We start from the raw sequence: 22,975 nt of genomic DNA, 5'->3' as shown, positions 1-22,975 counted from the left end.
CTGAGTCCTCTGCAAGAGTTGTAAGAACTCCCTTACTATCTATTAAATTTAAAAAAATAATAAAATAAATAAAAAGCAGATTCTAGGCTCTCAAAATTATAGTTCCAGAGAATCATCAGATACAATAACTTTGCTCAGTCCTTGAAAAAGATTTTAATACGTAGCCCAGGCCAATCTTAAACTCCGAAGTGGTAGGATTACATGCCTGCACCTTGTTTTAAGTGACCAAGCACTAGCCTTTTCAAATTAGCCAGGCTGACTTGATAAATTAATTCTCCGTCATCTGGGAAATCATTTAACTGGCACCTGACTGAGAAAGCTCTCTGAGAGAAGTGGAATCGGGCAGGTTGAAGAAGAGAAATTGCCAGCCAGATGACAGGAAAAAAGTGTTGAAGCAAAATGCAACCAGTTTTTTGAACCTCCATCACCATCCATCCCTAACTCCAAAACAGCATTCCTGCCTGCAACTTCCAGCACCTTTGTATGAAGACCCCCACCCCTCGTCACCCTCAGGTATGTGTTTGCTAGGTATCCAATTCAACCTTTAATGTGCCCTGGAGTAAAGCTATACAGTGCCATTTTGCCCTGGCTCGGCTTCTTTCAAGCACGGTCCTCCTCTTCCACACTGCTAACTTAACATTTTTTAAAATGGCTTTTGCGGGTTGTAGGGAGGCTAACGTCCAGCCTTAGCACAGCCCCCCACTAACTGCACTAGAGGGCGCGATGACCCGGGCGACGCAGCGACTGCGGCCCAATGGCACCCAACCCCAGGGCTGCGAGTATTTTGCATTAGGTTACCACTGCTCCTCCTGAGACCTGAGCGGGCAAATCCAGGCAGCGCTCAACCCGCGGCCGGAGACTTCTAAGGGCACCCCCCCCCCCAACACACACAGTCTGGGAGGCATAGCCGGAGCCTGAGCTCGCCCTCAGGAGCAGGGCGCCCCGGGCTGGTAACCAGGCGCACATGGCCCGCCCGGCCCTGTTTGTCCTGGCATCGCGCCGCCGCTATTTGAGGCGGTTTTTATCTCCCAGAAACCAGCAAAACCCCAAGCCGAGTCTAGCAAGATGAAAGGGGCCGAGGGGCCTGGGAGGGGAGGACCGCGAGGCTGCGGCGGGCGGGAGCTGGCACCGGACAGGCGGAGCCCGGGAGGCAACAGGGCCAGCCCCTGGGGGGTCTTGTGCGCCACGGGACCGGGGGTCCGCTCTCGCCCTCCGCCTTCTGGATACTCGTCCCGGCACCCCCAGGTCCTGCCCACTCCTCCGGGTCTCCTTTACACTTCTTCGGAACTCAGATTTCTTCAAAGCGCCTTTGAAGCCGCGCGCCGGGCCAGAAGGCTTAGGATCTTGCACCTGGGCAAGGGCACGGGAAGCGCGGGGTGGGGTCGCCTTCGGATACCGAGCCTCCACTTGGGCAGCGGGGTGGACCGCAGTCCTGGTGCCGCAGCCTGGGAAAGTGCTCCATGCACCCCCTCAGCCCAGCGGGGGAGCCCTGGGGCGGGGGCCGCACAAAGCCCTATTGTGGCTTGGGGGACGGAGGCCACAGAGTGGCTTTTGTTCCTCCACTAACTCCGAGGCAGGCACGACTGATTGCAGGCCCCGGGCAGGGGGCGGGTTAGGTGCCAGGCAGGTCAGCCAGCCGGGAGTCTCACCACAGCCGCGCTGCGGCTGCGCTGCGTGCTAATCCATACTGTGACCGCAGTTCTAATACTCAGGCCGGGTCACTGCCCAGACCAAGATTGGTGAACTGAGAAAGAGCCGCGGAAGAAAGCACTCGGCCTTCCCGATGCCCCGGATAGCCCTACACGACTAAAAATTCAACTCCGTGAGAGATTCGGGACGACCAAGTGTTATCCCCTTTAAAAAAATTTTTTTAAACTTTCGGCGTGAAGCAGAATCGTGCTGGATTAAATATCTACCACACGAAGTTCCCGCTTTGCTAAGGAAGTGACCCGTAGCCCATCCATCTCCCTCTTCTCACTCCTTTCTCACCAGACACAATTTCAAATCGAACTTTTATTTATTAAATTAAAAAAAGAGAGAGAGAGAGAGAAAGATTCCACAAAGGGGTGATCCCTTCAACGGTGTTGCGCCCTTCCCAGACCCCACTGGCTTTACCCTTTGTCTTGGGGCCTAGAAGGAGCAGGGGACAGAACAGGAAGATCCAAAAGTTTCAGGAAAGGCATTCAAAGGCACAAGCGGCTTTAAAAGTCACTGGAGTGGAGTGGAACCTCCTAGATTGGGGGACCGTGGATGTTTATAGTTTAGGGACCTCTGTCCTGTTATAAATTCTTTCTCATGGCTTCTAGGCACCAGGCCTTGCACATAGGTAAGCACTGAATAAATACTTGGTTTATTTGAATTTGATCCCAGAGAAAGCCTTTGCCCACCTACTTTTTCAGGAGGGGCACCTCCAAACCAAAATCCTCCTGTTAGATGGGCTCTCCAAAGAACTCGTTTAAGATGGCAGCTGCAAGCTCTCCATAACCATGACAACAAGGGAATAGCCTGATGAGGTCACAGGGTATGAGAAGAGGGTCAGTTGAAGAACCTGCTCTGTGGTCAAGAGAGCTGGGGTACATTCCAGTCCTCCCCTCCATAGGACTTGAAGTTTCACAGCTTCTGGCTGGGGCTTGGGATCTTAGTGACTGCCTCACAGAGAGACACCCACATAAACTCTAAAAGAGGCCTAACAACCCAAAACTCCACTGAAAAACAAACTCAGAGACCTCGATGATAGAAATCTACGAAGGTCTCCACTATCATTTGTCTATCTATACACAGATGCATTTGTCTAGAATACCCTTAGCACAAAAAAAAAAAAAAAAGATTCCCTTTCCCTCTCCAGCTCACTGTACCTGACCCGTCATCATAACTTAGATAAATAGAATTATTATTATTACTATTCTTTACTCCTGGCGCACAGGGGCTAAGTACTCAAGGCTGGGGGACAGCCTCCCTGACCTTGGGGTCAGCCCATCTTTGGGATCAGATCCCCATTGGGCTCCCCCTTTCTTGGCACTCTGCTCGCAGCCAGGTTACTAACACCAATCTCCTTAACTCTGGTTCCTAATGAAGAACCACCAGGTGGCAATAAATTATCATCATCATCATCATCATCATCATCATCATCATCATCATCGTGTTTGTTTTAAAAAAGCTCAAGAGAATGGAAAGCAGGGGGGGAATCGGGGCGACAGCCTGGAAGCTTCCGGGAAAGTGGCAAATAGGATTGGGAAGCAGAAAGATTGAATGGCAAAGAATTAATGAGAAAATGATGTGCGGCCAGATGGAAGCTGTGAAGAACAGGGGCAGAGAAGAAAGAGTTCAGGAGGTCAGAGCATGGGAACTAGGCACCGGCAAAGGCCTGAGAGGAATTTGGCTAAGACAGAAGAGTGAGGAGACATGCAAAGAGAAAGCCTAAGGGATCAGAGAGAGATCCCCCAGAGTATGGCATGGCATGCATAGGAGAGAGCGAGGGACAAGAGGACCCTGGAGCTGGAGATCTTCCTCTGCCCAGCTCAGATCTCTAGCAGGTTGCTCTGCTCTGGGCTGCCTCCAGGGGCTTTTTCTGGGGGTGCAGGCGAGGTGGAAGATCGGGGCGGCTGATTGGCTTCTTCTTCCCCGACGCTGCGACCCTCCCCCAGCTCCTTAGGGCCACTTGGGGGCGGCCCGGGGCCTGGCTCCCCGTGGGTGCGCTGATGTTTGCTCAAGTGGTCGCTTCGGGTAAAGCGCTTGGAGCAGAGCAGACAGGTGAACTTCTTCTCCCGGGTGTGAGTGCGCACGTGGCGCTCCAGCTCGTCAGAGCGGGTGAACCTCTTGCCACAGAAAAGCCAGTTGCAGACGAAAGGCCTCTCGCCAGTGTGCCAGCGCAAGTGGGCTTTCAGATGCGAAGCCTTGCCGTACACCTTGCCGCAGCCGGGGATGTGGCAGCTGTGAATGGGCTTCTTCCTCAGCCCAGCCGCTGCTGCCCCCAGCCGCTCTAGCTCCTGACAGTTGGGGCAGTCGCAGGTAGAACGCCCTGCCCCACTGCCTGTATATCCACCACTGCCCCCTGTGCCTGCACCCCGGGGAGGTTTGCCTGCACCACTCCCCTCCAGTTGCCCACTATTGCCAACTGCCTTGGGCTTATAGACATCTTGGGGTAGGACATGCTGGGGACCTGGTTGCAAGAGGTGGGGTGCTGGATAGGGAGCTGGGTTAAGGGGGGCAAAGTCAGACGGGTAAGTAGGCAGCTGGGGGTTCAGTGGAGGCTGGGCAGGGCCTGTGGACAGTGTCCCTTGCAGCCCATCACCCTGGCCCTGCCCACCACCTAGCCAGTTGCCCCCAGGGTGCATGTCCCACCAAGGGGTAGGAGTGTTGCCAGGACCTGGTGAGATGCCTGCATGGATGCCCGCCTTGTACCAGGAGCCGTAGGGATGGGACATATCCAAGGACGTGTAGACACTAGGCAGGCAGTCAGAAGAGCTGTGCCCCTTCGGCACCAGCAGCCCCGGGTCTTGGGCACCAGTGGGCCCAGGAAATGAGTGGGGAAAGGGTGGGTAGTCATTGGCATAGCCAGAGGCCGGGGCCGGGGGACTGCCTGCAGGGGAGAGGAGTCCATTGGTGCTTGAGAAGGGAGCTGGGTAGGCGTCCCCCATGGTTTTGGGGGCTGAAAGGTCAGTGTATGGCTTCTTTGTGCCTCCTTTTCCCAGGGTTGTTGAGTCTCGCAGAGGGCTGGAGCCGCCAAACTTGCTGCAGGCTGCTGTCAGCATGGCCAGGGGACTGGAGCCATAGTGAGCTTCTTCCTGGAGAGAGAGAGAGAGAGGCACCGCTTAGGAGGGAGGAAGAGAGGATAGAGGGAAGGGCATAGCTGTGAGTCTGAGACCTACAAACATGGAGAACAGCACAGGGTTTTGGGAGAGGAAGAGGAAAGGGACCTGGAGGCGAGACTGCCAGTGGGGCCCGGCAAGCCTGGTGCTCTAGCCCGGCAGACAGGAAGAAGAGCCTCCATGGGAGTCCGCAGGGGTACAAGTGTCTCCCAGGAAGAGCTGAAACAAAGGAAGCAGCCAGCTGGCTGAGGTAAGATTTAGGGGCCTGACCTAGGAGAGTGGATATGAAGCAGACAGAAGCCCAGCCAGGGACTCTTTAGTTGTATGGCCTGGATGAGGTGGCAGTCACCTATAATGTCCTAGCACTCAGGAGGCAGAAGTAAAGATCAGAACCGCAGGTCACCCTCAGCTACACTGCAAATTCCAGGCCACATAGACCCTGTCTCAAAAACAAGCAAGCTCGGTGTGGTGGCAGGAGTTCAAGGCCAACCTGGCCTACATGGTAAGTTCCAGAACAGCCGGAGCTAAGTAGAAAGACCGTGATTCCAAAACAAAAACAAAAACAAACAAACTAGCCTCGCCCCTCAGCAGGCTGAGCCCAGGAGCCTTTGAGACCAGCTTGGTCAGCACAGCAAGGACACCGTCTTCCATACCTTCTCCAGGGAAAGCAGTGTGGGGGACACAGAGAGAAGCAATGGTGTTGGGACATCCTGCCCCTTCCAGATTTTCCTGTCTTCACCTCAATTCTATTTCCGGTCTCTGTTTCAGCTCCTGACTAAGGAGCCACTGTCTCCCCATCTCCCTGAGGTCAGATCCACATGTCCCTAGTGAAGAATCTCTTGGCATGCACTCTGGACCCGGGAAGGTAGAGGAAGGGACAGCAGAGACACTGGGACATTGAGAGGGAATAGGGCCTCAGCCAAGCCTGGGTTGTGGTGAAGCAAGAAATGCCTTTTAAGCAGTGGCTGGGCATCACCAGCTAGCGTCCCTTTGAGCAGTGAGAGACTACAAAGTCCTCAGGACTCTCTGAGACGGGGAGCTAAGACCCTAGACACAGCTTCAGTGTCCCCCAAGGTGTAGTACATGGGATTGGTCTGCACCTCACCATTCAAGTGCTGTGAATGAAGAAAAACATGAAAGTGGGGTGGAGGGGGGTGGTTAGAAACACAGAGGTAGCTGGTCAGTGGCTGCACACATCTTTAGACCCAGCACTCCAGAAGCAGAGGCAGGCGGGTCTCTATGAGTTCAAGGTCAGTCTAGACTACAGAGCAAGTTCTAAGACAGCCAGGACTACACAGAAAAACCCTGCCTCAGGAAGGAAGGAAAGAAGGAAGGAAGGAAGAAGAAAAGAAAGAAAGAAAGAAAGAAAGAAAGAAAGAAAGAAAGAGCTCCTTAATACCTACCAAACTGCTATGACCAATCTGACCCCCCTCATAACAACCATCCCTCAATGACAACCATCCCTCAGGACCTCCTGGTACCCTCTTTAGGTTAGAATCAGAACCACTTATGAAGAAATACACTTCAGCATCCTTGGTTAATATGTTTGAGATCCTGGGTTCAACCAAATCGACTTATAAAAAAGAGGAAAAAAAATAAGAAGCATCTTTCAAAAGCTGGACTATATGGGACCAGCGAGATGGCCCAATGGGTAAAGGCATTTGCTGCTAAGCCTGGTGACCTAAAGTCAATCCCCACAACCCACATGCTAGAAGGAGAGACTCCCACAAAGTTGTCCTCAGACTTCTTCAGATGCTTTGGCATGGCATTCCCATAAATCTACCCTACCCTCCCTCTCTCCCTCTCTCCTCTCTCCTTCTCTCCCTCTCTGCCCCCCCCGTGTGTGTGTGTGTGTGTGTGTGTGTGTGTGTGTGTGTGTGTGTGTGTGTGTTTTTACCAAACATTTTTTAAAAGCTAGCCATTGGGACTTGAAGGATGGCTTGGAAGTTAAGAGCACTTATTGTTCTTCCAGAGAGCTGGGTTTGGATTCCCAGCACCCATGTGGCAGCTCAAAGTCATCTGTCACTCTAGTCCCAAGTGATCCTACTCCCTCTTCTGGCTCCACAGACACCAGGAACACACACATACATGTGACCAAAACACCCATACACATAAAAATTTTCTAAAAAGGTGCTAGACGTGGTGGTGCACACCTCTGATCAGAGCACTGGGGAAGCAGAGGCAGGCAGATCTCTGAATTCGTTCGAGACCAGCCTATCAGCAAGTTCTAGGACAGCTGGAGCTACAGAAAAGAAAAATCTAATTGTCCAGTGCCTTCCTAGTAAAACATATGAAGGAAGAGAGAATCCAGGGCTCTCAGATACACGACACCAAATCTTAGCGGTAACCAACACTGACTGGTGTCTCAAGGTTTCAGTGAAGGTGTGTGTGATCACTATACTGCACTCCTGCCCAATTCATTCACTCTCTCTCTCTCTCTCTCTCTCTCTCTCTCTCTCTCTCTCTCTCTCTCTCTCTCTCTCTCTCTCTCTCTCTCTCTCTCTCTCTCCTTTCTCTCTCTCTGGACCTGTCAATCCTATAGAAACCTTGTCCAACAGTAAGTAACCCCCTGGGCTTTCCCAGTAAGACTTTCCCTTTCCCAGTAAGACTTTCCCTGGATCCTCTAATGACCCAAGCCAAGAGAGAGCTGATAGGGACTGGAGTCAAACTTAGTATGAAGGAGAGGTAGCGACATGGGAGTTCAAAGACGCATGAGGCACAAAACCATGGGACACAAAGTCCAGTGTGCCTGAGGAACTGCTGTGGAAAGCTCCGCAGGACAGAGAAGGCGGGCCCCTAGGGGAGAAGTTTGCATTAAGAGGCAGAAATGGACAGGAAAGTTAAAAGACAAAAGGGAGGGAGAGCGAGGGAAGCAGAATAAACAAAGGAGAGGTGGTAAGAGATCCTGGGCCAGAAAAGCTAAGGAAAACACAGGAGGTGAAGAAAGAGGGAGGAGGAGGACAGCGTAGACTTCCCACCCAAGAGAAACCCACCATGGCGATGGGCCCCAGAAAACCCCCGGACCAGGCCACTCCTCCCTCCTTCTCCCCTTAGTTGCTGCCCCCTCCCCCCCTGCCCAGCATGGCCCTGCTCGGCTCCAGCTCCGGTGGCTTCCCTGCGGTCGGTTTATTTTTAAAAACGCCGACGCGGTCCCCCGCCTGCCCGGCCCTCACACTGTGGCCACAAGGGCCTCAGCCAAGCCCAGGGACCCCACCCAGCTGTGGGGAGGTAGGGAGGGGTGAAAGAAGACAGCCAACCCTAAGCTGACATGAGACCCCGACTTTGGGGAGCAAGGCCAACACGGCCCCTGAAGGCCAGAAAGAAAAACCAAAGTACTGGACCGCGCGTGGAGCCAAGCGCTGAAGTTCCTTCATATCCTCAGTCTCCTTTTCCGGCTGATTGCTCGCTCTGCGAGAGCCTAGGGAGAAGGTTCAGGGTTCTGAGCTCCTTACCTGGTCATATGCATTACCTTGTAGTACCCGGGACACCCACTCTCCAGTTTCCCGGTCCCTATCCCTATTCTACCACCCTTTAAAATAAAAGGCTTAGCCTCGCATAGCGGTGCATGGCGGTGCATGCCTTCAATCCCATCACTCAGAGGCAGGAGGGCAGATCTCTGTGAGTTTGAGGCCTGCCTAGTCCAAATAGTCTAACCCTAACCCAGAGTTCCAGGACAGTCATAGTGAGACTTTGTCTCAAAAACTGAAAATGGCCAAGCTGGGAGGTGGTGACCTGCACCTTTAACCCCAGTGCTCTGCTCGGGAGGCAGAGGCAGGCAGATCTCTGAGTTTGAGGCTAGACTGGTCTACAGAGCAAGTTCCAGACAGCAAGGGCTACACAAAGAAACCCTGTCTGGGAGGCTGGGAGGGAGGGAGATGGGGCTGCCACTACATATGTTGAACACCAAGGGTCCCTGTCCCTAGCTCCCAGCTTTCTCCCCAGTTTCTTCATTCCTGCAGCTTTGCAGTTTTTAAAAACCAGTTTCTCTTATTATGAGTATTTTTTAGAGGCTAGGAATTGGACCCCAGGTCCCTTCCCTGCTGAGCAACCACACTAGCACTGAGCTGTATCTGTCTCTAGCATGAGTTTCCCAGTTCATTGCCTAGTGTCCTTCCCTCAACTCTCCCTCTTCTCTGATCCCCTGCTACGTGTCTTACCCCCAGCAGCTGAGTCCCTTCTCTGAACCCCTAGCCCCTTCCACTGCTGAAGAACCAACTCGTAGCAGGCAGAGGGATTGGGGAGGAGGTAAAGCACCCAGGATCCTAAAAGCTAGGTAAAAGGAACAGAAACTGCCAGGTAACTCCAGCACTGGGGAAGCAGAGCTAGGCAGATCTCTGTGAGTTTGAGGCCAGCCTGGTCTACATAGTAAGTTCCAGGACAGTCAGGGCTATGAAGAAAGACCCTGCCTCAAAAAAATAAATAAATACGTGAATAGATAATAAATAACTAAAAAGAAAGAAAAAACAAATGGAGAGACGGGGTGTCTTTACGTTAGGGAGTCTCCTGTTCACACAGAATAGGGGGGAACCAAAAGTTTAGCATCCATGACACATTCTATTGCCAAATGCTTCCCCAAGCCTGTGTCTTTCCAGAAAGCCTCTGAACTGCCCCTCCCCCAGGCAAGAATGCCACGCTGGCAGGGCAGGGACAGTGTCCACGGATATGGACCGACAGGGCGGACCCAGGACTTATATGCCCCTCTTTCCTCCTGCTTCCTCAAAACCATTGTTTCAATGGTGGCTCAACATAAAGTCTGTTGAGTAAAAATAATGACAACAATGATAATAATAATGACGATGATAAAGGTTCGGCAGCCTCCCAGGAAAGCCTGCCCACTTGAATTTAATTCCCAGAATCCAAGGTGGAATTAGAAGACTGATTCTCAAACTTTCTCCTCTGCCCTCCACACACAAGCAGCGGCACACGTGTGCCCACCATGGTCATACATATAAGTAATAAGGAATAAATGTAGAGTCTGTTGGGGGGAAAGGGCATGGTAACAATCTGTTCACGATGCAGCTGAAAGTGGATCTCTGTACTTGGGCTACCTGCTTACAGAACGTGGCCACCCCCTGGCTCGTATGCCACTACCTCAAACTCAGTCATAAAGTCCTTATCTCATAGTCTTACAGACACCATTTCTCATCTGGACTAAGTACTAACACAATCCAGCTTGTGTGTGTACATGCACTCTTGTGGTCCCACACACAGGCAAAGTCAGCAACAAGTATAACAATGTATCTAACATAGGTAAGCCAGTGGATGCTTAAGTTCAAAAGCTTCCTGCTGAGGCAGGCGGGTGTACACACACACACACACACACATACACACACACACACCCTCTCCTTCAGGTTGAACTAGTCAGCTTTCTGATGAGTCAATCAGCAAGGGCTAAGTCACTCCTGGGACCTGAGGTAGGGTACCCAGAACAGAGATTTTGTTGGTTTGGTTTGATCTTGAGACAGGGTTTCTCTGTGTAGCTCTGGCTTTCTTGGAGCTCTCCATGTAGATCAGGCTGGCCTTGAACTCACCTGCTTCTGCTTCTGCCTCCCAAGTGTTGGGATTAAAGATCTGTGTCACTACATTGGACTGAGATGAGGCCCCGTGAATAGGGACGATTTGAGGCTCCTGGAGGGCACTGACATTCAAGGAGTGTTATCTCACCCCAGATTTCTCCAGAGATACCCTGAAAGCAGCCCAGAGATGGTGACACAATAACACTGGGAGATGAGGAAGAACTCAGGCGCTGAGTGGCTTGAGTCCTCCCTTCTAACTCTATGTCTTGGGTACCCCAGAAGCCCTGACAAAGTTAATCCTAATTTCTCAAGATCCTAAACTCACATGGTACCCTGGTTCGCTTCATCGTCAGAACCAAAGAGGCAAGGGACGCTGCTGGGGTCCCAGCCTGGAAGGGAAGTGGCCCAGTCCTCCCTGGAGCCTCCCACTCCCAAAATAGAGCTTAGTTTGTCTTTGGCTGAAAGCTAAATATTTGTGAGCCGGGCAAGCGGCCTCAGACCCTGTCCCTCCTCCTTGCTTCCCTCTCAGCCCTGGGCTCAGTTCCCCTGGCCAGCCCCCCACATGCAGGGCTGCTCTCCTCCTCTCCTACACACCAGCTCACAGGCCAGGCTCTTTCCTCAACACAGACCTGACCAGATCTTGCTTGATGTAGGAGCCCTAGACATGGGATTCCCCCTAACTCAAAGAACAGTAGCTAAAGGCTTCTCTGTGCCCACTCAGACATCGTCCACTGTCACTTTACCTGTCCTCCCTGCCCATCCCCTCTCTTCCCTTTCTCTCACTCCCCGAAGTCAGTGGCTTACATGACCTTAGGGGCCTTCGCTTTCTCCTTCTTTGACTGCTGCCCTCTGACCCCTGTCTCTGTTCCTCTTCCTTGTTTGTACCCTCTGCTTGCCCCTTCTAGGACCCCACTCCTCCTCTTCGTGAGAAGGACCCTGGAAGTGAGTAGCAGTGCAGCTACTGTCTGTGTGAGCCGAGGGGGTGGGGTAGGCATGGGTTAGGACCAGGAAGATTGTAGCTGGTTTCTTAAGGAAGAGGAGGGAACAGTTACCTCAAGCAGAGAGGACGCCATCCTCAGGCTGGGGACCGGGTCCCAAGGAGTCAGGCAGATGGAGAGAACCAGGAGCCAGTGGGAGAGGGGAAAGGGAGAGGGAGGGAGAATGGGAGAGAAGAGATCTAAAGTTAGAAGGGACTGGGGGGTGGGGGTGGGGGGGCTGCTCTCTGTCTGTAGGGATCCACCCTCTAATTACAGCTTTCCCAGCGGAGAAGACTCCGGATCCAATGAGGAAGGCGAGAGAGGGAGGCAGAGGGTCCAAATTTCCTGCTCCATTTGCTGAGCTCCCCAAAGAAGGGATCTGGGAGGGAGAGAAGAAAAGGGGTGCCCAGGGACCGTGTGGGAAGCAGGAACACGGGCAAGCTGTCAGAGCTCCCTTGGGGTGCTACGGGGAAAGGTGAAAAGGGCTGGTAGACCCAGGTGTCCTACATACCCCAGAAATCCAATAGACAGCTGTGGGCAGTCCCCCAGAGCAGCCCAGTATCTGTACCTGGGGAGGCTAGGGTTGGCTGTCCCGTCTCCTCTCAAGAGGTCTGGCACGAAGATTACTGGCAATGGGTGGCCCGAGGGCGCTGGGAGGGATCTTCTCCTCTCTCAGGCCGGCTCACTCTCGTTCCCACTCAGATCCAATCCTAGAATCCTACTCTTGACTCGGAGTCCTTGCCGCTACTCAGTGGCGCGGCAGCTTCTGCTGCTGCTGCTGCTGCTGCTGCTCCTGCTGCTGCTGCTGCTGTTGCTGCTACCACCGAGGCTGCTGCCGCCGCTGCCGCGCTGCTGAGGGAAGGAACAGGAGGGAAAAGGAACAAACCCCAAACCACTAATTAGAGATCTGGGGGGGGATGGGGGATTGGGGACGACACTCACACAGAAGGACTGGAACACACTGACATACACACTCATGAGCAAACACAGGGATGATGCATGAACACGTACTCACTGCTACCCACATGGGGACTGTCAATGTGATGAATGAACACAGACAAACTCATATACAATGAATATGATCACACAATGGGGGCACCTACACTACCACCTACCACCTCCCAAGCTGGTGATAGAGACTTTTTGTTCATTCAGCCACCACTAGATCAGGATGGCACTGTGCGTGTCTGTGTGTGTGTGCACACACACGTGTGACATGTGAACGTGTGTGTTTTCAAATGTGTGTGTATCTGCATGTGTATGCGTGTATGTATGTGCACACCCGTGTATGTGTGCATGCATGTATGTGTGTGCACATGTATGCGTGTGCACATGTATGTGTGTGCACACACGTGTGAACATGTGTGTGTTCACATGTGTGTCCGTGTGTCTGCATGTGTATGCGTGTATGTGCCCACCTGTGTATGTGTATGCATATGTGTGTGCATGTATGTGTATATGTGTGTATTCGTGTATGTGTGTGTCCGTGTGTGTCCATGTGTATGTATGTGTACATGTGTGAGAGTGCATTTGTGCTGTACGTGTGTGTGTGTGTGTGTGTGTGTGTGTGTGTGTTTTGTGTGGAGTAGGAGGGATAATATGTCAAGTGTGCTTTCTTTTACTGCAATGTTTCAGTGTTTCACTGTCAATGAGTTAGTCTGGAGAGCAGGTGATGGAGAGTGGGAAGACCGTGTCTTGTTTGCAGATGAGGGCAGCCTCGATTTCACTGTTAAGCAATGAGACCCACCTCAGTTTGCAGGACAGAACCTGGAAACTGACATGGTTTAAGGCAAGCAGGACTGAGGCACAGAGCAACTCATTCATGCTCACACTTAGCCTCTTGGGATTAATCCCCTCAGAAAGAGTACTCTAGCTCTATCCTTCCTTCTGAGTCACCGGGTGCCATCCCCAATGCCCTCTTGGCTAAGGATTTAATATCCATTCTTCAACAGTAGCTCCTCTCATACATCATCTTGCTTCCCTGGATGGGATCTCCTTCTCCTTCTCAATGGCAGCAACTCCCTCAGCTCACTCCAGAAAGAACTTAGGCAAGTGCTTAATCAAGACTTCCTGCTGTGGCATCCAATCTGAATGAGAAAGAAAAGGAATTTCAATCAGGATGGGAGAGAGAAATCTAAAATATTTATTAACTGATCAACTTTGGCCCTAGGATAAGTTTGTGGGAGAAGACTAGATAACTAAGTGGAAAAAAAAATAGCACATGTCCCACAGAGGGGGGGGGGCTGTCTAGGGAGGAGGACTGCAGGAGGACTGGAGGAGCACTAGGGGAGGATTGCAGGAGGACAGGAGGAAGACTGCAGGAGGACTGCAGGAGGACTGCAGGAGGACTGCAGGAGGACTAGAGGAGCACTAGGGGAGGACTGGAGGAGGACTGCAGGAGGACTAGAGGAGGACTGCAGGAGGACTGCAGGAGGACTAGAGACTGCAGGAGGACTGCAGGAGGACTTCAGGAGGACTAGAGGAGGACTGCAGGAGGACTAGAGGAGGACTGCAGGAGGACTGCAGGAGGACTGGAGGAGGACTGCAGGAGGACTAGAGGAGGACTGCAGGAGGACTAGAGGAGGACTGCAGGAGGACTAGAGGAGGACTGCAGGAGGACTGCAGGGGGCCTGCAGGAGGACTAGAGGAGGACTGGAGGGGGCCTGCAGGAGGATTAGAGGTAGAGTGCAGGAGGACTAGAGGTGGAGTGCAAGAGGACTAGAGGAGGACTAGAGGAGGACTGCAGGAGGACTGGAGGGGGCCTGCAGGAAGACTAGAGGTGGAGTGCAGGAGGACTGCAGGACAGCCTACCATCACCCTCTGTTCTCAGCCAGTTTTTTTTTTTTAAATATTTTATTTATTTAATGGATATGAATACATTGTAGTTGTCTTGAGATACACCAGAATATGTTACAGATGGTTGTGAGCCACCATGTGTTGGCTGGGATTTGAACTCAGGACCTCTGAAAGAGCAGCCAGTGCTCTTAATCACTGAGCCATCCCTCCAGCCCCACCCAGCCAGTCTTGATTGGAGTCTTCCACTCTTGACTCTCTAGCAACCCTCAGTTTCTCTTTATGGGGGAAGAGTACCTACTTTCTTGTTCCTTTTGACCTCACAGCTTTTCAAAGAAAACCAGAGAGGGAAGGTAGATGGAGGCTCAGGGACACGGCAGTTTGAGGAGCAAGTAGAAGCAGAGTTCAGGTAGGATTCAAGAGTTCTGGGTTCCAACTCTCAAGTTTGTTTTTTGTTTCCCCCCAGGAGGGTTGAGGATGTAACTCAGTGATGGTGCATGCTAAACTCTCTCTCTCTCTCTCTCTCTCTCTCTCTCTCTCTCTCTCTCTCTCCACACACACACACACACACACACACACACACACACACACACGATTTCACAAAGAAACCCTGTGAGCCCAATCTCAACGTTCAAAGAAAGTATTGGAACCTTGTGGCTGTCAGACAAAGAAGTGAGGCAAAAGGCAAAACAGAAGGATCAGAGGACACACAGAGGGAAACAGTCCAAGAGAACCTGAAAGGTATTGGCTTAAGAAAGGAAGAGCTGGGGTATGGTGGTTCACACCTTGAATCTCAGCCCTTGAGAAGCAGAAGCAGGCAGATCTCTATGAGTTTGAGGCCAGCCCGTTCCAGGTCAGCCAAGGATACATAGTAAGGCCCTGTCTCAATAAAAAAATAGATGATAGATAGATAGAGTAAATAAAATAAAAAAAGGCCAGGTGTGGTATTTTTTTTTTTATGTAGCCCTGGCTTTAATATAATTCCTCTCATTCCTGCACTCAGGAGGCAGAGGCAGGAGGATCTCTGCCAGTTCAAGGCCAGTATGGTCTACATATCGAGTTCTAGAACAGCCAGGGCTATATAGAAAACCCTGTCTCAATGGGAGAGAGAGAGAGAGAGAGAGAGAGAGAGAGAGAGAGAGAGAAGAAGAAGAAGAAGAAGAAGAAGAAGAAGAAGAAGAAGAAGAAGAAGAAGAACAACAACAACAACAACAACAACAACAACAACAACAACAACAAACCCAGACACCTGGCTTTAAAACAACAACAACAACAACAACAACAACAACAACAACAACAAACCCAGACACCTGGCTTTGAAAAAGACAAGACAAGACAAAACCCAGAGAGCGCAAAAGAAAAAGCAGCAACAACAACAACAACAGAATCACCTTAAAAGAAAAAGAAACAAACTCAGAGGAACAAAGATGGAACACAATCGGGTCAGAGGAGGTGGAAGGTAAAGCAGCCAGCAGGTGGGGGGCGGGGAAGGAGTATAAATAGTGCATAATTGTGTCCGATGATTACACGGGCCACCCCACCCGTCTGCCCAAAAGGAAGTGCCCGTGGTAGGATGTTCCTATGACCTCGTAGTCTCCTCCATGGGTGGTGGGGTGGGGAGCAGGAGTCTGAGGCCAAAGTGTTAGCTGAATTTCTAGGGCTTTAGCTAAGAAACTGGAAAGAAGAAAGGGAAGCTTTCCAGAAATTACTGCATCACTAGACAAACGAGGATAGATTGGTCAGGAAACTGAGGCAGGAGGCAAATCTAGAACAAAGTGGGAGATCCAGTTGGCACTCAAATCTGACTGGACACGGAGGAGTGAAAGAGCAAGGGATGGATAAAGAGGTGAAAGGAGAGACTCGAGGGGGTTGAGCTAAGGCAAGGGTCAGCCCTGCCACTTCCTGGTGGGAAGGGATAGAAGTTGTCATATCCAAACAACGTTAGAAAAAGAAACAGGAGGAGCGGAGTCCCCGGAAGACGTGAGTCCCCGGAAGACGTGAAAGCCAGACACCTGGAGGAGGAGTGAGCACACCGACACAGACAAGCCTCCTGGAACCAGGCAAAGGGCTGCTTAAATCTCAGAGATGCCACCTTCACCCAGTGTCCTCAGACCCTGGTTTCTGACATCTCTCACGTGCCTGTTAAAGACGGTATTGCAAGCCAGCTGTGAATCTGGCATCCCTGGGACCTGCTCCCCACCGTCTCTCCAGTGCCCTCAAGGGCTGGGGGTAGCAACAGGAATCCCTTACCAAGGACCCACCTCCACCCTCACAGGCCTCCCTCAGCCCAGCCTCCCAGGGGGTGGGGCTGCCCAGGCAGAGGCGCCATGTGGCAGGGGCGGGTAGAGGCTGCGGCTCTGGCCCTTCCAGTATAAACCCCCTAGGCATCTGGTTTCTATCCACCACCCCCCACCACCCTGGGGGCCCCTCAGCCTCCGCCCATGGCCACCCAGACGCTGAGCTCTAAGATGGACGTCCCTTGAAGGGTGGATGGTGCCTTTCTGATCTTCCAATGCCAGCACTGAGCTGAACCGCAGGGACCACGGGGACCACTCCCTTCCTTCCCTTCCTCCCTCCCTTGAGAGATTCAGGGTGGGCTTCCCTACACTAGAGGGGCTGAATCTGGGACCTGCCTTCAGTTCTCTCTAAAGATTTTGTATCTCTTCAGAAAGGTGGAGGGAGAACGAAACGTGAGGGGAACTACCTTCTTCCACAACCTCTGCCTGTGCCCACTCTGTTTAGGCTGAGCTGTCTTTGAAATTGCTAATCCAAGGGGCCCCTTAGGCTCTTCCCTTGAAACTGGTCTAGATTTGGCTGCTCAGGGAGACTCAGCAGAAAGGACCAAAGCGAACCCACGAGATTGACATGTAACCCCACATGCCGAGCGAATAGCATCCAGTCAGGTACACATACTAGCGAACTTCCTGGAGAACCCAGAACCCATTCACCTTGTGTAATATGCAGACATCATCATCATCCACGCTAACACACACTGATTCAGAGCTGTGCATACAGCGCTCAAAGCTAAGGCTCCTCGATGATTTCCCCATTCACACCAGCACAAAAGGCATACGCACCAGTTCACACACATGCGTACAGATTCGATGACCTTGACACCTCCCTGTGAGCCCACACTGACTCGTGTCAGCGCAGCATCTCCTCGTAGGCAAGCAATCCCATACTTGGGAGAATAAAGACAGAAGTTTAAAGTTACCCTCAGCTACATAGTGAAGTCAAGGTTAGCCTGGGCTATATGCGAAATCGAACAAGCAAATCTGAGACTAGGCATCAAGAAGATGTTGTTCTTTCTCCCTCCTACTAGAGTAGAAGCCACCTTCGATCCCTTAATACCCAGAGACCCAGATAGCCTTAGCAGACTCCTGGGCCCTGGGGAACCCCAGGCATCCCTACCCCCACCCAACTGCCCCCCTGCTCTGTGGCCCTGCTGACTCATCTCTCCCTCTGTGGAGCTCCCCAACCACAGGGGCCTGGAAGAGAAGCTTGGAAAGTTACGCTCATGTCCCGGGCCCCTAGTCTGGCCACTACCCGCCCCCAAGCACCCTGGCCCAACCCTCCCCTCCAGTCATGACTCCAGTGACAGGCCATCTAGAGGGGAAGAAAAAGAAGAAGGCACCAGAGATAGGAAACCAGAAAGACAAAAAGACCCAGACACAGGGTATGAGGCTGTTCCTCTTGGTTAGCAGGAGGGAGAGGATTGTGAGTTCAAGACTGGCCTGGATGACATGGTAAAAACACATCTCAAAAAGAAAGGATGGGCTGGAGAGATAGCTCAGTGGTTAAGAGCACTGACTGCTCTTCCAGAGGTCCTGAGTTCAAATCCCAGCAACCACATGGTGGCTCACAACCACCTGTAATGGGATCTGATACCCCCCTTCTGGTGTGTCTGAAGACAGTGACTGTATACTTGTTATGTACATTAAAATAAATAAATAAATCTAAAAAAAAAAAACAAGGACCAAACCAACAAAAAGCCAGAAAAGACAAAGACAGGGAAACAGAAAATAGACACAGGGTAGGGACACAGCTGTGAAGAACAGACGCTCACCTTACAGAACTGAAGAGCTTGAGCTGGAAACCAGAGAAACTTTCCTTGGGTCAAGGGAAGGACTTACTCATGAGCTCAGGACTTGGGAACAGCCTAGCACCCCCAGTCTAGCATTTTGATTTGATGTTGAGGAGTCTGGAGCTCAGAGGTAAAGCTGATGGCACAGGAAGGGGTAAGCGGGACAAACTCCATCCAAGGCAGCTTGGAAAAGAAGTCCCCCACCCCAACAAGTACATATACACAAATACAGGTTTCTCTGTCTCCCGGCAACTGCAAGGCTCCAGTCTTGGACCCCTCCTTCTCTGAATCTCAGTTTCCTTGGTTGACATCTGACCTCTGAAATGAAACTGCAGTTTCAGGGGAGACAGCTCAGAATCAGAGAGAACTCTGACAAGAAAGAGAAGAAACAAGGACAGAAAGGACCTGGGAGGAAACAGGAAAACAGGTGTATCCTGGGAAAACGACATGCTACCCTGGCTGGGTATCTACAGGTCAGTATTGAACTAAGACCCTCTCAGTCACTGGGAAAGGTCTCGGGTATTTCCTTCTGTAACGCAGGTTTGTTTTGTTTGTTTGTTTGTTTTTTTAAGATTTATTTATTTATTATATAAATACACTGTCGCTGTCTTCACACACACCAGAAGAGGGCATCGGATCCCGTTACAGATGGTTGTGAGCCACCATGCGGTTGCTGGGAATTGAAATCAAGACCTCTGGAAGAGCAGTCAGTGCTCTTAACCACTGAGCCACCTCTCCAGCCCTGTAGCACAGGTATTAAAACTTGGAACAACGCAGAGATCCAGGCAGCCCCTGCGAGAAGATGATACACAAGTACATGAAGTGTTCCATATTTGTAGTTTTAGAGAAAAAAAGTACACCTGAAATCTGTCACATGAAACATAGTAGCATCTTTGGCACTGGAGAGACAACACAGTGATAAAAAGTATACACTGACTGCTCCTTCAGAGAACCTGAGTTCAGTCCTCCCTGCCCTTATCAGGTAACCCACAACTACCAATTATAATTCTAGCTCCAGATCTGACGTCTCTAGCTTCTGCAGGCACCTGCTCACGCACACGCACACACACACAATTAAAAACAAAATAAATCTTCCTTTTGAGAGGGCTGCTGAGATGGCTCATTGAGTTACAGTAGCTCCTGCCAAATGTATCAATCCCCAGACTCACATGTGGAAGAGAAAGATTTCTGCAAATTGTCTTTTGACTTCTGCACATGCGTTGTGAGATCCTTGTGCCCATGCACATACAAACAATAAATAAAAACACACATATGTTTTTGTTTTGGCTTGGGTTTTTTGTTGTTGTTTTTTTAAGATTTTATTTATTTCATGTATGTGAGTACACTGTTGCTCTCTTCAGACACACCAGAAGAGGGCATCAGATCACTCTATAGATGGTTGTGAGCCACCATGTGGTTGCTGGGAATTGAACTCAGGACCTCTGGAAAAGCAGACAGTATTCTTAACCACTGAGCCATCTCTCCAGCCCTTGGCTTGGGTTTTGAGATAGGGTCTCTCTATGTAGGCCTGGCTGTCCTGGGAACTCATTGTATAGATCAGGCTGACCCTGAACTCACAGAGATCCATCTGCCTCTGCCTCCCCAGTGCTGGGATTAGAGAAGTGCACCACCATGCCCAGCTAAGAAATGATACTTTCACAGTGGGGGCGCATTCCTTTAATACACACCCCTTTAATGGCAACATTTGTGAGGCAAAGACTGGAGGATCTCTGAGTTCAAGGCCAGCCTGGCCTACAGAGTGAATTCCAAGACACCCAGGACTAGCTACACAGAGAAACCCTGTCTCAAATAATAAAATAAAATAAAAAGACTGAATTTCTAAAAAGTGAAGTTCTGAATATAAACCAGATTCTCTGGAGGCCAAGGCCTAAGTAATTTAAGATTACCTTAAATTAAGGTCGGCCTAGGGCTGCACAGTGAGTTTCAAGCCCGTTTCTTGGTTTCTTGATTTTGAGTCCTGATCCTCCTGTTTCCAAGTTCAAGGTGCTGGGATTACAAAAGTTAACCATGACGTCCAGTGCAATATTAGAGGAGATTATAGCCGGACCCTCATGCAGGCCAAGAGAGCATTTCAACAATTGAGTTACATCCTAATCTTTAACTTTCTCTCTCTCTCTCTCCTCTCTCTCCCCCCTCCCCCGTGCGAGTGTGTGTGTGTGTGTGTGTGTGTGTGTGTGTGTGTGTGTGTGTGGTATGTCAGGGGATTAAACCCAGGATCTCCCACATGCTGAATAGGCACAACCCTGCTCTTGTTGGTAGGATCACAGATACATGAGATGTGGGGCGAGTCTACAGAGCGTTGACTCACTCAGCAAACGTTCAAAGGGCACCTACTTTATGCAGGCAGAACACAGAGCTAGGCACAGGTCTGCAAAGGTAAGCATGACTGATTGATCCAGTTCGGTGCGTCACAAACTAGCCTGCAACTGACAAAAGAGAGGAATCCTTTTCATCACAGCAAGTACAGGGTGTTACAGGAGGTGGGATTGATCTAAGTCAGTATTGGAAGGCTAGAAGAAAACAGGACTGTACAAAGAAACCAAACCAAGCTGGAGGTGGGGGCTCATGCCTGTGACCCTAGCGCTTAGGAGGCTGAGGTAAGGGGAAGGGGGATGCCATGAGTTTAAAACTAGCCTGAGCTATGTTGCAAGATTCTATCAGAGGAAAGAAGGAAGGAAATGGAACGAGGGGAGGAAGGGAGGAAGGAAGGACGGCTCAATAAAAATTAAGAATTGGTCTGGCTGGGCGAGGTAGAACACACTGGCAATCCCCGCAGTTGGGATGGAAGGCAGAAAAGCAAGAGAATCGTGAGTTCCTGGCCAGGCAGCTACATCCTGATATCTTATTCCCCAAACAAATAACAACAAAATAGAGATACCGCAAATGCGCAGTGTCGGGGGGTTGGGGGGGAAGCAGAGTCAACACCTCTGTGGCGCTGGTAGTGAATATGACTGCAGCATGGGGTGGAGGCTGAACCAGGCCTCATGGCCTGGGCCTGTATTCCCAGCTACTCCAGAGGCTGCGGGCTACTCCAGAGCCCATGGCCAGCATAGACAATTTAGTGAAACTCTGCCACACACAGAGGGGGGGTGTGGGGGTTGGATGCTGGCCTGTGGATAGTGGTAGAGTGTTTCACAAGCATAGTTCCCCTGAGTTCCACCCCAGTACAAGAGAGAGAAAGCAGAGGGGGGCTTGTGGGGGGATGTCTCATCAGCTATGCAAGGTATGTGAACTTGATCCCAAGGACAACATATAGAAATGTTTGTGTATTAGAAAGATGGCCCTTGGGGTTGGGGATTTAGCTCAGTGGTAGAGCGCTTGCCCAGCAAGCGCCAAGGCCCTGAGTTGGTCCCCAGCTCCAAAAAAAAAAAAAAAAAAAAAAAAAAAAAAAAAAAACATGGAAGAAAGATGGCCCTGGTGTAAAGATGGATGAAAGGAGGTCTTGGAGCCAGGCAGTTCTGTGTCTGTCAGCCATTTAGTATGGCGCAAGCTTGGGCAAATGGTTTAACCTATGATTCCTCTTCTGCAGAAAGGGGAAACAAGACAGTAATCTCCCAAGGTTGTTATAATGATTAGAAAATAATGCTCAGGGGTTGGGGATTTAGCTCAGTGGTAGAGCGCTTGCCTAACAAGCGCAAGGCCCTGGGTTCGGTCCCCAGCTCCGAAAAAAAAAAAAAAGAAAGAAAAACAAAAAAAAGAAAATAATGCTCAGTGGATAAAGATATCTACCATCAAGCCACAGGCCTGAGTTCCATCCCTGTGACCCACATGGTAGAAAGAGAGTACTGATTCTTGACCTCCACCACATACGCGCCGTGGGCCACACACCAGCCCAACACACAAATAAAAGTGATTTTGTCTGTTTGGTTTTTGAGACAGGGTTTCACTGTAACCCCTGGCTGTTCTGGAACTCACTGTGTATGTAGACCAGGCTGGCCTCGAACTCACAGAGATCTGCCTGCCTCTGCCTTTGAGTGCTGGGGTTAAAGGTGTGGGGCACGACCGCCTGGCTAATTTTTTTTTTCTTTTTTTTTAAAAATATGGAACGCTTCACGAATTTGCGTGTCATCCTTGCGCAGGGGCCATGCTAATCTTCTCTGTATCGTTCCAATTTTAGTATATGTGCTGCCGAAGCGAGCACCTGGCTAATTTTTAAAAACCCACGAGAATGAGAAATGTATGCTGAACCACCCACTTGGTGCTAAGACATCAATCACAGGGTCTCACACAAACTACATAAGTGCTCTATTACTGAACTACGCCTATAACTACCATCAGACTACGCCGCTGTCCCTTAACGATGATAAGCAGTGTCCACCACTTGGCACTTGCTTCATATATGATACCTGTTAGTGTCATCACAAGTTGCTGGAGGACAAAACTGGAGATGAGGAAAGCAACTGGTGTGTGTCGTCCCACCAAGCCAGAGGTCAAAAGTGTACGGGAAGGTTGTAGTGGAAAGGAGAGAGACAGCCTCACAGGAGGAACAAACAGGCACACAGGGTTTTTTTTGTTGGTTTTTGTTTTGTTTTGTTTTGTTTTGTTTTTTGTTTTTTCTTTTCTTTTTTTCAGAGCTGGGTACCGAACCCAGGGCCTTGCGCTTGCTAGGCAAGCGCTCTACCACTGAGCTAAATCCCCAACCCACACACAGGTTTTAAAATTCAGTTCTCAGAATGGCCCAGGATAGCCGGTTGCTCTGCTTAACAGTGAGGAAGGGTCCAGCGCAGTATCTGAGCGTTTTCTCTCAGCATTCTAGCAGGAAGCCCTTGAACAGCT

At 50.8% G+C, this 22,975-nt stretch overlaps 1 protein-coding gene and 1 non-coding gene across 3 annotated transcripts; both read right to left on the bottom strand.

Annotated features, from left to right (window-relative positions):
- Positions 1 to 3,183: 3,183 nt before the first annotated feature.
- Sp7 (Sp7 transcription factor) lies at positions 3,184 to 11,938 on the bottom strand. 2 transcript variants are annotated; one of them, XM_032890929.1, is made up of 3 exons: positions 11,870 to 11,938; positions 11,377 to 11,404; positions 3,184 to 4,784 (listed from the first exon to the last, which is right to left on the bottom strand). In XM_032890929.1, the coding sequence occupies exons 2-3, from the start codon at positions 11,395 to 11,397 to the stop codon at positions 3,519 to 3,521; spliced, it is 1,287 nt and encodes a 428-aa protein (XP_032746820.1). In that variant the 5' UTR covers positions 11,398 to 11,404; positions 11,870 to 11,938; the 3' UTR covers positions 3,184 to 3,518. The 2 variants fall into 2 exon arrangements, with proteins under 2 accessions (XP_032746820.1, XP_032746819.1); XM_032890928.1 differs by lacking the exon at positions 11,870 to 11,938 and adding an exon at positions 11,576 to 11,647.
- Positions 11,939 to 22,233: 10,295 nt separating this feature from the next.
- On the bottom strand, positions 22,234 to 22,340 carry LOC116890320. Its single transcript, XR_004386543.1, has one exon. It is a non-coding gene; the product is annotated as a U6 spliceosomal RNA (small nuclear RNA).
- Between the last annotated feature and the right edge of the window lie 635 nt (positions 22,341 to 22,975).

The sequence above is a fragment of the Rattus rattus genome, chromosome 1, assembly GCF_011064425.1.
Source record: "Rattus rattus isolate New Zealand chromosome 1, Rrattus_CSIRO_v1, whole genome shotgun sequence".
Classification (NCBI taxonomy): domain Eukaryota; kingdom Metazoa; phylum Chordata; class Mammalia; order Rodentia; family Muridae; genus Rattus; species Rattus rattus.
This window is presented reverse-complemented; position numbering and strand designations above follow the sequence as displayed.